Raw genomic sequence first — 16,705 nt, forward strand, 5'->3', positions numbered from 1 at the left:
TTTCTCACTAGCATGAGTTAACAACACGCGCGGTTCTAAGCATCGTTCTAAGCAAAATTGGCACTCTGAACATGAGAATGGTTCTTTATCAGTATAATTTAGCATGTGTGATTTTGAATGTCAAGATCCGTAATATCCAAGATAGACATTATCGACAGAAGCAAGAAAGGAGCTCTGTGTTGGTTTGGACATGTAGAGTGAATGGACAGCGAAAGAACGGCTAAAAATATTACCAGTTTGAATTTTGATGGATGCAGAAATAGAGGAAGACATGGCATGACAAAATCAAACAAATGCTGTAGACGCACCTGTCAAAAATCGGCGCGCGTGCATAAGATACATGAATGTTGAGGAAATGAGATCTGTAAGTAAAGATAGAGCGACTTGGCGTTCTATCTTCTCTGCCTACCCTTACGGGGATACAGCGTTCTGGTTTGTTGCTGTTGATTTCGAATTACATTTATGTGAATATTTAAATTGGCACTCTGAGCATGATAATGATTTTTCGTTGTTACGAGTTTATAATTATTATCATATTGTGTCTTTTAGTTACATTTTTGATAACATTTAAATTGGAACTCAAAGCATGAGAGTAATTTCTCACTGGTATGATTTAATATGCGTAATTTTAAAATATCTCTCCGTGAACATATAAATTGGCACTCAGAGCACGAAAATGGTTTCTAATCGGTATTGATGAGGATTTTTAGTGTTATGAATTTTTTTATGTTAAATATGTAAGTATTAGACTGTACGGCGTCTTGAAAATGTAGGAAAGAACTTTAATATAAACGAACTACTTTAAACGACGTCACTAGCTCTTCCGTATCAACCAATGATAGAGTTTTGCTTTAGATTTTCGGTTTCCAGGAAGCCAACTGATGAATCGCGGGCTCACCGTAGTAAGCTTGAGACGTCTCACGCGGAGTAATTTTAAATCGCAAAACATTGAAAAATCATGGCGCTAATAAAACGATACATAAAGGTATTTTTATTTCATTTAGTTTGATATTCGTCTATAAACAAAAAAAAATACGGATCGCTAACATGTTTGATTTCAAAAGATACTTTCGTGAAAGTTTAAATTGGCACACTGAGCATGAGAATGATTTCTCTCCGGTATGAGTTAACATGTGTGATACATTCTGAACACATGTTGACTCATACCGGCGAGAAACCACACCCTGAAGAGGAGAAATATTTCTGTCTTGCTAGCAAACCTGAAACAAAAACAAGAATAATGTAATTTAAATCTGTAGATAGCCTAAATAGGTACTCCGCATGCGTGGGTTTAAAAATCAATATCGCAAAAACCCATGTACTTTGTAACACTCCATGTCTCGATGCCCAAAATCCCCTGACTCTGTCCAAATAGTCTCGCTAGGGCCCAAAGCGGCAAAATTCTGAGTTTTAAGAATAGGTGTCTCAGAAGAATATTGGGTGTGCGGTGGTTTGACTTTGTGAGGAATGAAATAACAAGAGAACGGATGCAGCCAACTCCGGTGACAACTGTCATCAAGCGGAAGTGATACAGTTGGCTTGGCCATGTGCTGCGGATGCCTCCTGAGAGTCTTAACCACGCTTGCCTACTTTACAAGGCATCAGGTTCTCGACGTCCTGGAAGTCCACTGCTGACTGTTCGTTGGCAGTTCATGTCAGAGCTACGGGACACGAACCTGACTTGGGAGGATGAACAGGAGCTGGCAGCCGACAGAGATGCCTGGCGGATTTTCTTGGACATCATATGCTCCAACTAGGGAGCGGACATGGAATAATGAATGAAATGAAATCTTACGAAAGGAAATAAAAGTTGAAATACATCTAGAATAAAACGAGAAACCTGAAATTCATTTGCCCGGATTCAGAGTTCGTGGTAGACCCCATGACCCATCCTCTAGTTTGACTTCTGGAAGAGTGGGAGTGTTCCTTTTAGTATTTGGTAGCATCAACCTATTCAAAATCTAGCATCCAGTCAAAACCTATCACCTAATCTATCAACCGATCTATCAACCAACCTAAAAACCGACCTTATTGACCACACGCAATATGAAAACCCAATCCTACCTAGGACAGCATCCCCAACAAACCACCACGACGATGAAACTCCTCAAGATGTCCCTCACCTGTTGAGCATTGCCCCGTTTTCAGCTTTCAAAGACAACAGCTGGAGGCGCGATGCAGAAGCCTGGGTGAAGATCTATGCGACATCCCATCGGTGATAGGTTATAAAGAACTCACACAAGAGGTAGTATTATACATGATCAATATAGTGCAGGAAATTGGTTAAATAAACCGAAGTAGGGAATAAAATGCCAAACACTCTTCTAGTGGAACGGAAGGCCTGTTGACTGCTGCCAACAGGTCGGCTTCTCCTGTTAGAGTTTTAAGTGACATCCTCTCCACATGAGCAAATGCTGAGAATTTCCTAATTGGCCCACTCTAGTATATCTTTCCTGATCCCAACAATTAAGCTAAAATAAAGTAATATAATAGCAGAAAAATCCACCATATTTAAATTCCCGTTAGAGCAAAAAAAAAACTAAAATCAACAGATGTAAGGAATGAAAAAATATGGATGTTAAAACATAGGCAATATGGTGAATGTTGCACAGTGTAAAGTGTAAAGTGGCCACTTGAACCAGCCATTGACAGGTCGTAAACCCTGTAGATGCCTAGACTTCTATATTACCTTATCTTAAATATTCTTCATCTCTGTTGTGATTGTTAAAAAATAAGACATTAAATACTTTTTTTCATGAACAACAACAAATGAACTAGTTTTTATTAGATCGATTTACATTGATCAATTTGTCCATCTCTGACATTTTTGAAAAATGAAATTGCCCTCCCCGACGAAACCCACAATGTCCCGATTCAAACTTACATAGTGCACGCTGTTAATCGACAAAAAACTTCCACGGGCGGGGCGTACTGACTATGAATGTAAAAAAAAGGTGGCAAACTTTTTGTCTGCAAGGATAGGGAATGACCAGCGGAGGAAACAAGTGCCGTCACGTCATATCACATCGACTTTGGCGAGCGAAACACGTAATAGAGTAAAAAGCACGGACTGTTTACATCGGTATTCTAGAAGTTATATACAGTCTGTCGCTCCCTTCCGCATACACGTCGTCTTTGTTTATCGTTTCACTATACGCTCGACTAACTGAGCGTAACAGAGACCGGAGATAGCTCACGACTAATGAGTAGTGGAAACATATTAATTAAACAATATTTTGAGTTTTTCCAAATTTTTGTAGACGCGGACTGGATTCAACTCCCTAGGAAGCTGTTAATGTTAACATACAACAACAGAGATGAATAACATTTTAGAGAAGGTAATATGCAAGTCAAGGCATCTACAGGGCTTGTGACCTGTCATTGGCTGGTTTAAGTGGCCACTTTACACACTGTGTAACATTCACTATTCTGCCCACATTTGAACATCTATATTCCTTCAATTCTTTCATCTGTTGATGTTTTTGAAGTTAAAGAGCAGAAACCTTTATTTATGCGGGTGAGACTAATCTGATTGAATTATATCACCTACATACTACCTGCAGATGCCTAGACTTCTATATTACTTTCTCTAAAATGTTCTTCATCTCTGTTGTAATATGTTAATATTACGAAAACGTTTTTTAACATAAAAATAGCTATTTCTAACATTTCTATATTCTATTGATTAAGATAAAAACATTACTTACCGATGAAAGGCTATACCATCTCTTTTTCTATCTTTTTCAGATCGATTTGAGCAGTATCTTAGCTTACATATAGGCATTTTAGTAATTGCGAGGAGAAAAGTAGCCGGAGACTTCTCGCAACAGACTTAAGTCCGTTCTATCGAACATATGCCGATTGGCCGCAGGTTGAGGGACCATATTTTAAACGCTCTTGCTTATAATGGGCTTCTAACGGTGGCAAATGGTTTCCGCAAACGATGTATCTATAGAATTGTATCATAGAAGCTGAACTTGACTCGATAGGTTCTGTGAAAGAAAAAAGTTTTTTTTACAATTTTTGAAAGTAAGCGAGTATTTAAATTCCATTCCTGCTAATAAAACTACTACCACTACTTTAACCATCGCGCCATTTCCCGTAGGTGTAGGCAGAGATAATGGACCGCCATATCTTGTCATATATGCCCTTCGGTGCTGTTTGCTTTTGACATGACCAGACTTAAGATTTCGGTTTATATATTTATTTATATATACGGCCAATGGGCATTTTTAAGGACAAATTATTATAAAGGAAAGTTGAAACACACAGTGGTATATAGTAAACTCGGTGGGTATAAAATTAAATATCCCAACTAGAAACCTCAGACAAAACCTACTCTTTCATACCGATAGTAATAGTACTGACTATGGTTTTCATTCCCCTATGCCCAGAATACTCGGGTCTTCCAACAAAAATACCAGTCTTGATTTCTTTGATAACATGTTATTTTCTTTCATACGATCACTGAATCAAATTCAATTATAAACACCTCTCTCCCGCTTCCACCCCCGCCGAATCTACTATATACCATTATGTATTTCTACTTTCCTTTATAATAATTTTCTATGCGTAAATATGTACCTAAAAATGCCCATTGGGCGTAAATATAAATAAATAAATTATCTTAGTGACTTATTTACGTTTATGTCATTTCGTGAATAAATAAAAGCATGTGCTTGGTGACTTGATCTGACCTAATAAAAATGATGTCATCTTATTTATCAAGGTGCTTTTGTTTCTTTTTTTTCTTCAAACTATTGTAATAATCTCATTAAACAAATGTCTTGTTCTAATTATAATTAATTATTTTTATTAGGTATGCTTATTTTTCATAGATTCAAAGCTTCCTTCGCTTTGCCTTCGGTATAATTTTTAACTCAATATTTGGCGATTACTTCGAAAAATACGAAACAATCGGCGAAAGAATACGAAGGTGTCACAATTCACATTCTTCTTTAGCAATTTCCCAAAAATTTGAGTCGTCTTCGTCCTAAAGGTGGGATATCCTCATTCCAGAACGTCCCGACGAAACTCTAGCAAAATATAGTAACCCTACCTTAGTTGCATCATCGTCTGTCAATAAACTTGATTTAATCCGGTGGTAAGAGGCGTAAACCAAATTAACAAGATGTCAGTTTGATGAATAACGTATTTGGTGAGCTAAAATAAATAACTAGGCATATTGCTGAATAATAAGAAGAAGAAGATGTAACGGATAGTTGTCTATGGTTAAGGCGGCTGTCATCTGCCATATCCGGTGCTGCACGCTGACAGCGACGCGCAAGGAGCAGAAGTACTCACCTCTGGCTGAAATGCTCGCCCCGAGCACGAGAGCTCCAGGATCGATCCCCCGCGAGGTCCCAATGACTAAATATGACTTTTCTCAAGCCTGGCGATAATTGACCACTGTAATTAGAACTCGTGGCATGTTGCGGGGCTTACTGCGAACGAAATATATATTTGTTACTTACTATTTATATGAAAAACCTTCGTTCAGTCGTCCAGAAATATTGAATTTTACGTATTTATAATTCACTGGGTGGGAACGCGCTGAGATTGAAACGCGTGCACCCTGGCGCTAGTCAGTAGAACCACAGATAAAATCACATGTTACCACACGTTCTAATATTCTCTGACGTAACAGCTAGTACTGCGCGCAATCGATTACATAAAAATAAAACGTTTTCGTGGATAATTCATTCGTACTTTTTTATTTTATAAATTTATTGCATAGAATTAGTATACATATTTAATAACAGGGAATCTATATAAAACTAATTAATATAAAATGGAAACGAAGTGTTCTCTGTTTACAATAGTCTCTAGTAAAAATTATATGCAAATACAGACTTTAATACAAAGCGTTCTATCCTAGGTAATGACCTATGATGCATGAATGTATGCATGTGATGATTTGTTTTTTTAAAATTTGAATATTGTTATTAATTATTATAATACCAATGTCAACTACCACCATCTACTCAGCGTGTCACACTCTTAGTGAGTATCGTCTAAGCTGACAGCAGCCAACAATATCTATAGTCTTTGGCATTTCCAAAGTCTGTGGCATTTCCTAATGGCTGCTGTCCGCCATTCCGCGTTCCTGTAAGACTTTATCTCTAGTTAAGTGTGCCCGTATTCGCTGTTGGAGGGCAATGTTCTGTTTAGGTAAAGTTCACTTTTAACATTCTATTAAATAGAAGTTTTACTCGTTAGGTACCTAATGTCACGGGACTCATTTTACAAATCTGGCCTGGTATTCTGAACGGAATTGCGCTCGAAAAGATCGCTTTGTTAGCCTGTATTTAATACGTAAATACGCGTTAAAATGCGTTTTCTATGTGCGCTTTTGCGCTTAGAATACCCAGGACCCAACGACGTATAACACTAGTTGACCAAATGTAACTTTTTGAATTGGTCAAGAACTAAAAAAAGGTGATTCTTATTGAATTTCCAATGCATATTGGACATACCTCATGTTGACTTCTATACATTTCTTTGTTCTTCTTCTTCTTCTTTTGCCGCTCCTACCGGAGGTTGGCGACCATCATTCCGAGTTCATCACGATCCTGAGCCAGTCTGATCAGCGCTGCTGCATCTGGCACACCGAACCACTTTCTGAGATTTCTGAGCCATGATGCTCTCTTCCGTTCCATACCCCGCCTGCCCACTATCTTTCCTTCCATAATAAGTTGGAGAAAGGCATACTTCTCGTTGCGGAATATGTGACCAAAGTATGCAAATTTTTTCTTCTTTTGACTGTGGTCAGTGACTCCCTCTCTTTGTTCATAATGTTTTAAACCGCCTTATTAGAGACATGAGACTCAAAGGATTCTTCTGTACAACCAAAGTTCGAAGGCCTCAATTTTGTTAATCGTTGAAACTTTAAGAGTCCAACCCTTCACTCCATACAGCAACACTGGCAATACATAAGCTTTTATTGCTCTCCATCTTGTGCTCAGTCTCAGATCTCGGTAGCACAAAAGTTTCTGCATTTTATAGAAGGCTGATCTGGCAAATTCAATTCTGGTCTTTATTTCAGAATCCGGATTCCACTCACCATTTAGCCAGCATCCTGAAGTAAGCCTGCATTATTTACCTTGTCCACAAGTTGCTGTAGATGATCAGCGTATCTCATATTCAACAATGTTTTGAGTATGTCCAAATGCATGCAAACTGGCTGGATTTAGGACCTAGGGCGTTATCCATATTGAAATTTATTGCAACAGAGAGGGAAAACATTATTGAGAAAGAAATACGGTGAATGTTACACAGTGTGAAAAGTGGCCACTTAAACCAGCCAATTACAGGGCATAAGCCCTGTAAATGCCTTGACTTCCATATTCCCTTCTCAATAATGTTTTCCCTCTCTGTTGCAACGAATCTAAGTATCTTATATTATTGATTATTTTACCATTTATTTTAATTCCTATGTCAACATCTTGCAAGGCCTCTCTAAATCAAAATTCGGAGTATGAGTTTAAAAGCATTGGCGCAAGTATGCAACCCTGCTTACACCTTTCAGCATAACTTGTATAACTCTTGAATCCATAACATTTAAAACACCGCTTGGCTAAGATAGCGTTAAATATTTGACATATATCCCACTCTAAATTATTTTTTCCGTTTTATGATCTAAGTATATGTTTCTCCATCTAATTCAAAGTAAATAATATAGGAATTATATTGACCAAGATTTTTCTCCTGTTCACAATTCTCATTAGTTTTGGCGTCTAATGAGGAACTTGGTACAATTTTTTTTTCTTGCGCGCAGTAAAAATAAGAGCACTAGGTTGTATTGAAAAGTTTATTTAAATGTACGAATAAATATTTTTAGACAGAAAAAGTAAGCCAGTTTTAAAAAGCACCAACAGTGTAACTTTTTGCAGTAATTTGCCGGTACAGTGATTTATATAAAACCGCGCCACCACTTTTTATATTGAATTGAAGATAAAAAGCATTCAGGAGTGTTTACTTTTTTAGTATTATGCGAAAGTATATTTAATTCCTAAGTTTTTGAAAAACCATGTCGTTCTTTCTCTTTAAAACTGATCTAAAAATATATCTGTATCGGCGTTACCGATACACTGTTCAGAAACAATCAATCACGACACTATTCGCTTCAGTTCGTTTTTATTTAACAGACCGATACACAAATCTGTAGAAATAAAGCTTTAAAGTTATTTTTACGAAATATGTATAAATAACGACCACAACTTTCAACAAAATCCGTTAAAAAACCCCTTAAACATTTTTTATCTGACAAGGCTTTCTCTGAACTCCTGTACGTTTAATTCAATTTCGTTAAAACTGGCCAGGAAAAAAAATCGGGTGACTGTGGCGAAAACTACTCAAAAAAACAATAAAAAATGCAGATACGGTTTACAATTCATTTAAAATACTTGCCTCTTTTTATAGCCCTCGGGGAGTCCTACCCCCTGTATTTTTTTTACTTCATGTAATTGGCCTCCTGTATTTATTTATTTACATACATAAGTTTATCGTACATTATTTGAGACATAAGTCCCAACTGCATGGGACTAAAAGCCCCGTTTTGAGATGGAAGGGTATTGGTAACAAACTTAGAAATCTCCACCAAAAACGGGAAATTAGTTATTGATGCCAAATAAACTATGCATGATAACCCACCTACCTAAATAAAAGCTTCATTCAAAAGCGTCTCTAAATCCTGCCAAAACGGATTTCAATTATACTTGACACCGCAAACTTTCAACATTGTCTATTGAGTCAGTGAAGCATAATTAGTAATCTCACAATTCTTTTTTCAAAGGTTTTGCAAATATCTCAGTAATTCCACGGAGATTTCTGTGTTTGCTTCTAATCTCTCAGCTCTCCTAGACTTCAGTTTGAATCGTCTGGATTTAACATTTAATAATTGGTAATATCATCTTCTGTTAAATATGTATTGTTTTAGGGAGAGGACTTTTCAATAAACCAATGTGTTGACTCGTAACCGTACTTAAGTATAGTATTATGGAATTCGCTTCCGTGAATATTAAGACTGAACCGGTGACTGGCGATGTAGAAGGAGATATTCTCCGGGCTGGAGAAGGGGCGCCATGGCCCCCCAGCAGCGAGGAGCCGGGTGTTGCTACCGTGAAGGCTGAACCGGGGACCAGTACTGATCGAGGATATAGCGAAGATAATAACATTCATACTAAAATTGACATTTATTATCCTGATATAAAACAAGAACAATCCTTTCGCAACACTAAAAACGCCTCTGGTAAGTATAATTACACCTAAATATGTATAAATGTCCAAATTTATTTCGAAAGAGGAAAGACATTTTTGAGAAGGGAATATGGAAGTCATGCTATTGCAGGGCTTTCAACCTGTCGTAGGCTGATTTGAGTGGCCACTTTACGCACCGTGTAACATTCACCGTTCTGCCTATATTTAAACATCAACATTTTCTAGACTCTTCCGTCTGTTGACTTGGCTGAAACCAGCCTGTCTGCAAACATTGACATACTTATAACATTCTTGAATTGACCTTTCCCTCACTAAGCATCCAAAAAATTTTATCACTTATCTATTTCAAAAAGTTCCAAGCTAAGAGCAGGCAAGCCAATGTTTGGGCAGTACAACGTCTGTCGGGTCCGCTAGTTATTTATAAAATACATAATAATGGACCCAAAATAGATCCTTGTGGTACTCCGAATTTAATTGTTTGTATTTAACTTTTTATTTATTTATGTAAGCTATTGCTTCCGATTTATTAGGTATGATTTCAGGGCTTTATATTCTTGAAATTTTACTCCATGTTCTTTTAATTTTTGTATCATTGTCTCAACATGTAACTTAGAGACCGCATTTCGACTGATTTTGATGAATTTATCTCCTTCAAATATATTTTTTATCTTTTTTTAGATCTTAAGAGAAGCAGAAGTGAATCTATAAACTCGGACAACAGTGATCCATCGCGCGTTTGCATAGCTTCGAATCTCTTAAAAGAGCGTCCGCACATCACGTCGAATAATGTACAGAAAGCATTCTCCTGCTCGCAATGCGCATACAAAGGTTCGAAGAATAGACATTTAACCAACCACTTCCGTACTCAACACCAGAGTGAAAAACGCGTTTCCTGTTCGGAATGCGAGCGTTCATTTTTAACGATGAGTAATTTAAAAAGACACAAACTCATTCACACTGGTGAAAAACCTCTTTGTTGTTCAGAGTGTAAATACACATGTTCCCAAAAAAGATATCTAAAATTACACATGAAAACGCATACTGTGGAGAAGCCCTTTTCATGTACAGAGTGTGAGTACACGTGTTCACAAAGTCGTTATTTAAAAAATCATATGAAATATCATACTGGTGGAAAACCCTATTCATGTTTAGAATGTAAATTCACGTTTTTAACAAAAAAACACTTAAAAAGACACACATTTACTCACACAGGTGAAAAGACCATTTATTGCTCAGAGTGTAAGTACACATGTTCCCAAAAAAAAAATTTAAAAATACATATGAAAACTCACTGTGACGAGAAACCTTTTTCATGTTCGGAATGTAAATATACAAGTGCATCGAAATCTCTATTGAAAATGCACGTGCTTACACATACTGATATTAAACCGTTTTCATGTTTAGCTTGTAAATATACATGTTCAACAAAAATTCAACTAAAAAATCATATTTTTTCACATACTGGTGAAAAACCATTTTCTTGTTCAGATTGTAACTACAAATGTTCACAAAAGCGATATTTAATAGATCATGTGAAAATTCACAGTATTGAGAAACCCTTTTCATGTTCAGAGTGTAAATATGCAACTTTTAAGAGAAAACATCTGATAAGACACATTTTTACTCATACGGGTGAAAAACCTCTTTTTTGTTCTGAATGTAAGTACACCTGTTACCAAAACAGTTCTCTTATTTTACACATGAAAAGTCATACTGGCGAGAAACCCTTTTCATGTTCAATATGTAAATACACTTGCTTACAAAGCGGTCACTTAAAAGCACATATGAAAATCCACACTCGTGAGAAAACATTTTTATGTACAGAGTGTAATTTTGCATGTATATGGAAAATCCAGCTGAAACGACACATTCTCACTCATTCGGGTGAGAATTCATTTTCATGTTCGAAATGTGACTATTCGTGTTCCCGAAAATGTTATTTAAAATCACATATTAAGAAAACTCACAAAGGTTCGTCATAAACTTTTCGCTATTCAAAATGTACGTAAGTACACACATTCTCAAATAAATTGTTTTAAAAATCACGAAAAAATAATTAAGTCTTATTCTTATCCTTCTTCGTATCAACCCGTTTCTCTCCACTGCCTCTTCCAAATTTTCAATGTTTTTCTGTCCTGGTCACAGAACTTTTATACTATTGTGTATTTCCAATCAAACCCAACTGTGGGCTCCCTAAATGCGCTTCTCGCGATGAGCTTAGGTCATGGGCCAGCAAGCAGAGTGTAATGCTCTGGCAAAGTCCATTCGAAGGAACTGATAAAAGGGTACTCGCAAAGTACGCTGGTACCTAGTTGATATGGAGTCCGCACGAGGCGAGATATTCCCTCATGCTGGAGAGGTATCTCTGCATGAGGGAGTATGGTAGTAGTCCGTGGCTCTGTTCCACTGCATTCCTCTCGGGCATGCTCTGGACCGGCAGTTTGCAACTCAGAAGGGATGGTTTCACACTGATCCATTTTTCAGACTGACAAGAGGTTTTAACGAGAACTCGGTCATATTTGAAAGTATCCGTGTTTATGTTCCTGATGATTATCTCCGACGGCGTCAGTACATACTGTTTTACCTCCCAGCTTCCAGAACCAACCTGCCTCTGGTTATGCAGATTGGAAGAGCGCTCAGGCAGCTGAGCATTATAACTTTGGAGATCGACATCTTTCACTACGCCTTTCAATATTCGTATCTTAAACTATGTTTAAGAGACGAATACTCTTGCTATTGGAGAGTAGTATACGTTAATTATGTCGAACCATCGCCTAAGGGTTCGGAGCGGTTAAAACCTGGCTTGACAATAATCTACTCACCCTAAATGTGGATAAAACAAAATATATCTCGTTGAGTATGGGTAACAGATCATCACCTGAATCCCATTTTAATCTAGAAATAAAATCTGATTGTTCGTGCCAGATTTTAAAACCGGTTGATTACATTAAATATATGGGAATAATTATTGACAAAAATCTACGATGGGAGGTTCAGCTTTAATCGCTTGTTTCCAGATTAAGAAAGCTGTGCCATGTATTCTGCCCACTTAAGAACATCTTGGACATTGGCACTCTCAGAACTGTTTATTTTGCTCTTTTACAGTCAGTGGTGACCTATGGTATAGTGGGCTGGGGAGGTTGCACGGCATCTATCATGAACCCTTAATAAATGTACAAAAATTAATACTGGTGAGGGATGCTTCGATGTCCTCCCACTTTCCCACCTGAGACATTGTTGCAATATAGAAGGTACTGGACATTAGACATTTGAAAAAAAGATTCATTGACACATTTCTGGTCATGCGGTTACAAGAGTAGATCCCAGCAGACTCCTCGTATGAGGTTTCCCTGTAATTTGAATTATTTAATGCCTCAGAGAAATTGATCTTTTGTGGCTCCAAGAGTGTTCAATGTCCAGGATGAACATATTTAGTTCTCAAAAACGAAAGCCATATTTAGGGAAGGTGTCCAGGTTTGGATTTTGTCTAAGGGAGGAGACCATTGCAGGAGACTGCTTCGAGATGTTGCATAGATTTATTATTATTATAGATAACTTATACATCGCCATTTTCGTAATTAAATACCTCAAGGGCGCTTTACATAGTGATTCTTTTAAATTTGTAATTTAATTCAAATAATTTATTTTGTTGTCACATGCTACGGATTTATTCAAATGATTTAGAGAACAAGTGGGTTTTAAGTTTTTTCCGAAACATCACTTCACTTTCACAGCCTCGCACCTATGCTGGGAGAGCATTCCATGCCATAGGGCCTGCGACCGCAAATGCGCGTTCACTAAATTTAGTGCGCTGTTTGCGTAGAGGTATAATAACTTTTTCTCTCACCGTAGAGGTAGCTGATCTAAGCGTGAGACGCCTGTCAACTAGTTCATCTGGAATGCATAGTTCCCTTAGATATTCCGGAGCAGAGTTGTGCAGTGACTTATACATAAGCCAACAGAGTTTGTATTCGACCCTCTGTGGAAAACGTAGCCGTGTAGTTCCCGAAGTAGTGGAGTGTTTTGTTTATATAATTACTAAGCGTGCTATCTAGATGTTTATTGAAAAATGTGTTTCTGTAGGTAATAATTCACATTTTTTTTATTTTTGCTATTATTTAATAATGTGCATGCTTCTACTTTCCATTATGTTGGATCCCAAATCAACACAGGGCTCTTGACCTCACAGAGTTAGGGATACATTATCTTTTTTGTAATAAACATGTATTTCTATGAATAAATAAATTAATTTAAAAAAATATAACACCTTAAACATTTTGTTATTTGTAATGTTAATTTGGTAAAATATATTTTCCTTCTATTTATAAATGATATTGGTGACTCGATCAAAAACTGCGACCACCTTCTCTTTGCTGATGATGTCAAGGTTTTCAAATATTTTTAAAATGCTGAATATTTATTTATTTAATAAAAATAGGAGCCACAAAACTTTCCTCAAAGGAGTATGCGCGTATATGTACGTCCGCGCTTATAACTAGAGCCCGGTGACATTTATTTCTAAAATGGCGCTTGTACTGCCATCTGTGATTGTATTCAAACCCTAAAACCACACTTCAGATTAATTTTCTACCCACGACAATACAATTTTAGAGGACTTAAAAAAATATATCTCACGACCCATGATATTTGCGACTTTGGTTCGGCGCCCTATTTCTTCATGTCTTATTCTGTCTCATAGACATACACCGAGCATTTGTCTTTCCATGGATCGTTGTTTGCATTTTAGTTTCTGGCTTCTTTTATTTTTACATACATGGTTTCTAGTTCAAATGTCATCGCCGGAAATATGGAAATATACAAGATTCATAACTTGTCTTTTTAAGCGCAGGTACTGGGACTTGTTTATTTTCAAAAATATATCTTAGCTTGCCGAAAGCCGCCCAACTTAGCCTTATTCTTCTTGGCAACTTAGCTGTCTGGTTACATTAACCAAGTTTGACTTTGTGTCCTATAGTCCTTAAAATATAGCTTGATTATAGTGACAGCTGTCAAACTAATTTCATTAGTGATGGGAAATTACTGATCACTGATCGAATCGATTTTATCAGTTATTTCATGCAATCATGAAACTCTGTTTCCGAAAATTGATATAAAAAACGAAAAAACAAACCTATTATAGTGTGTTAAACATAATTGTTTACTTTTTTCATAAACAACATCAAACGAATAATTATTTTATTCGTTAAATTTATATTGATTAATTTGTCCCATCTCTAACGTTTTTGCAAGATGATGTAACTTTGTAAGAACGTCGTTAATAATTAGGTTTATTTTAGTTTTTTTAGTTTTAAAGCTGATTTTATACTACTACTACTATTACTACTACCACTTCGCCATTTCCCTGTAGGGGTAGGCAGAGAGAATAGACAGCCACACACGTCTATCCTGGTTTCCAAAAATTGAAATGAAAAACGCAAAAACAAGGCTATTGTAGTGTGTTTAACACAATTATTCACCAAAAAACAGGACATTTATACTTTTTTCATGTACAACATCAAATTAATTATTTTTTTATTCGATTAATTTACATTGATCAATTTGTTCCACCTCTAACGTTTTTGCAAATTAATGTAACCTTGTAAGAACGTCGTTAATAATTAGGTTTATTTAAGTTTTCTATTAGTTTTAAAGCTGATTTTATAAATTAATGTTGATTTGTGTTTCAAGCATTGTATCAAAAAAGTAATTAACACGCCAGATACAAATGATTTTTCGTGAGTCAATATAAAAAAAACGCTTTTGACGTTACTACAAAGTTATGTCGTCACTTTTTCTGACAACTGTCATTCTAATCATGTTACATTTTAAGGACTATAGATGGATGTATTCACTAACCACTCCAATTTTATTATTGTCAATGAAAATGTCTCTCCTTGTTGAACTTATAATCTGTGTTTATAGGATATTGATTTCCAAATCAATCGTTTTCGAAGGCTCGTGTAGTTCCATCGAAATCTCCATGTTTGATTACATGTGTTCATATTTATTTGATGTTTAATCGTAAGTGTAGCCTAATACGTCGCAAAGTGTAAACGCGTGCCAAAAATAAAAATATCCAAATTAACCACTCTCTAGGTAGAGAGCGGTTTATTATGTTCGTTTTGTTCAGTTTCTTGTATATAATATGTTTCTAGATACAATTGTTGTAATTGGCTTAGGCTGTTTATTAAATAATTGTACCTTTTACATTATTTTTATTTTTATATAACTTTTCTTTTCTTATTCTTCAAATCAAAATGTATCTTGTTTCTATTAACTTTATTTTTATAACTGTATAAAGGTATATGTATTTTTATTTTATCTGCAACTTCTAAGTGCCTAACAATTGTTAATTGCTTTTATTTTAACACCTACTTAACACATACTTAATGCACCAGAATTTTTTTATGGACTATTTGCACAATTTTCGTTCATATGTATTCTTATTTTCTGTGTATGTAAAAACTGTTGTTTTTTTCCCAAATAAAAAAAAAATAAATAAATAATAAATTATCAAATTATACCTATACATTTAATTATTATGTATGCAAAGTTGCTTTGACTATCTAAATAATATTTTTTTAAAGCAGTTATCAATTTACAGAAACAATAATAAATGTAGCGGACATAGTCAAAAACTTTTGTTTTTTCGTTGAAACACATCGTAAAAAATAAAGTTTAAAATATTGTTGAAACACATCTTAAAAAATCTTGTTAAAAATGTACTTGAAACGCATCGTAAAAACATAGTAAAAAATGTAGTTGAAACACATCGTAAAAAACAAAGTTAAAAATATAGTTGAAACACATCGTAAAAAACTTTGTTAACCTTAATATAAATATTAGGATATGCAAAGCACGTAAACAAATCGGCTCCCAGCAAATTTCGATTTGCGCTTGAAGATTTAAATAATAAATTGTTTGTTAAAAAACTTAAATCGCTCCGAAAATCCGCACAAAAGAAAATAATTATAAATTGACAAAAAGCATCAATTAAAAAAAGAGTGCATCGGACTATCGAAATTCAAATAATATATAAATCATTATTATCGGGTTGTAGTCCCGTGGCTAGTGTCTCGAACTCACGAACCAAAGGTCCGTGGTTCGAATCCCACTCTACCCCAACCCGATTACATTTTCTAATACTGAGTTATTTACAACTCGTTGAAAATGGCCCTCAAAACGAAATATTTGGGCAAATCATGAGAACGCAAATATTTCTTTTAAAAAAATACATAAATAAAAAAATAAAAAATATATATATATATATACATTGAAAAATTATAAAAATTGCAATTTAATGTAAATATCGCATACAATGGTGTCCGACTATCCAGTCCGTGTTGCCGACACAAATAATAAATAAATAACATGCAAGTTAATGTAGAGACAAGCAGGTAGGCCCGGTCTTAATTTTTTACTCTATGTGTTTTTTTTTACTGAGTGCACTATTTTGCGGTGGATTATGGTTTTACATAGAACCTGA

General features: G+C 35.7%; 1 protein-coding gene and 1 long non-coding RNA gene across 3 annotated transcripts; one reads left to right on the top strand and one right to left on the bottom strand.

Annotated features, from left to right (window-relative positions):
* Positions 1-970: 970 nt before the first annotated feature.
* Positions 971-5,612, bottom strand: LOC148277136 (uncharacterized). Its single transcript, XR_015823576.1, has 3 exons — positions 5,475-5,612; positions 3,708-3,992; positions 971-1,220 (listed from the first exon to the last, which is right to left on the bottom strand). It is a non-coding gene; the product is annotated as an uncharacterized LOC148277136 (long non-coding RNA).
* Positions 5,242-11,272, top strand: LOC148277137 (uncharacterized). 2 transcript variants are annotated; one of them, XM_088233278.1, is made up of 3 exons: positions 5,242-5,360; positions 8,939-9,250; positions 9,898-11,272. In XM_088233278.1, the coding sequence occupies exons 2-3, from the start codon at positions 8,998-9,000 to the stop codon at positions 11,199-11,201; spliced, it is 1,557 nt and encodes a 518-aa protein (XP_088089404.1). In that variant the 5' UTR covers positions 5,242-5,360; positions 8,939-8,997; the 3' UTR covers positions 11,202-11,272. The 2 variants fall into 2 exon arrangements, with proteins under 2 accessions (XP_088089404.1, XP_088089403.1); XM_088233277.1 differs by lacking the exon at positions 5,242-5,360 and adding an exon at positions 6,054-6,171.
* Positions 11,273-16,705: the final 5,433 nt, after the last annotated feature.

The sequence above is a fragment of the Micrasema longulum genome, unplaced genomic scaffold (assembly GCF_059751315.1).
Source record: "Micrasema longulum isolate JH-2025_06_02 unplaced genomic scaffold, ASM5975131v1 h1tg001080l, whole genome shotgun sequence".
NCBI classification, from domain to species: domain Eukaryota; kingdom Metazoa; phylum Arthropoda; class Insecta; order Trichoptera; family Brachycentridae; genus Micrasema; species Micrasema longulum.

Bases quoted from the DNA above. Each gene is read 5' to 3' on its own strand.
- LOC148277137 (XM_088233278.1), top strand. From the start codon at position 8,998: ATGGAATTCGCTTCCGTGAATATTAAGACTGAACCGGTGACTGGCGAT. The intron at 9,251-9,897 runs GTAAGTATAATT...ATCTTTTTTTAG, and splicing joins CAACACTAAAAACGCCTCTG to ATCTTAAGAGAAGCAGAAGT.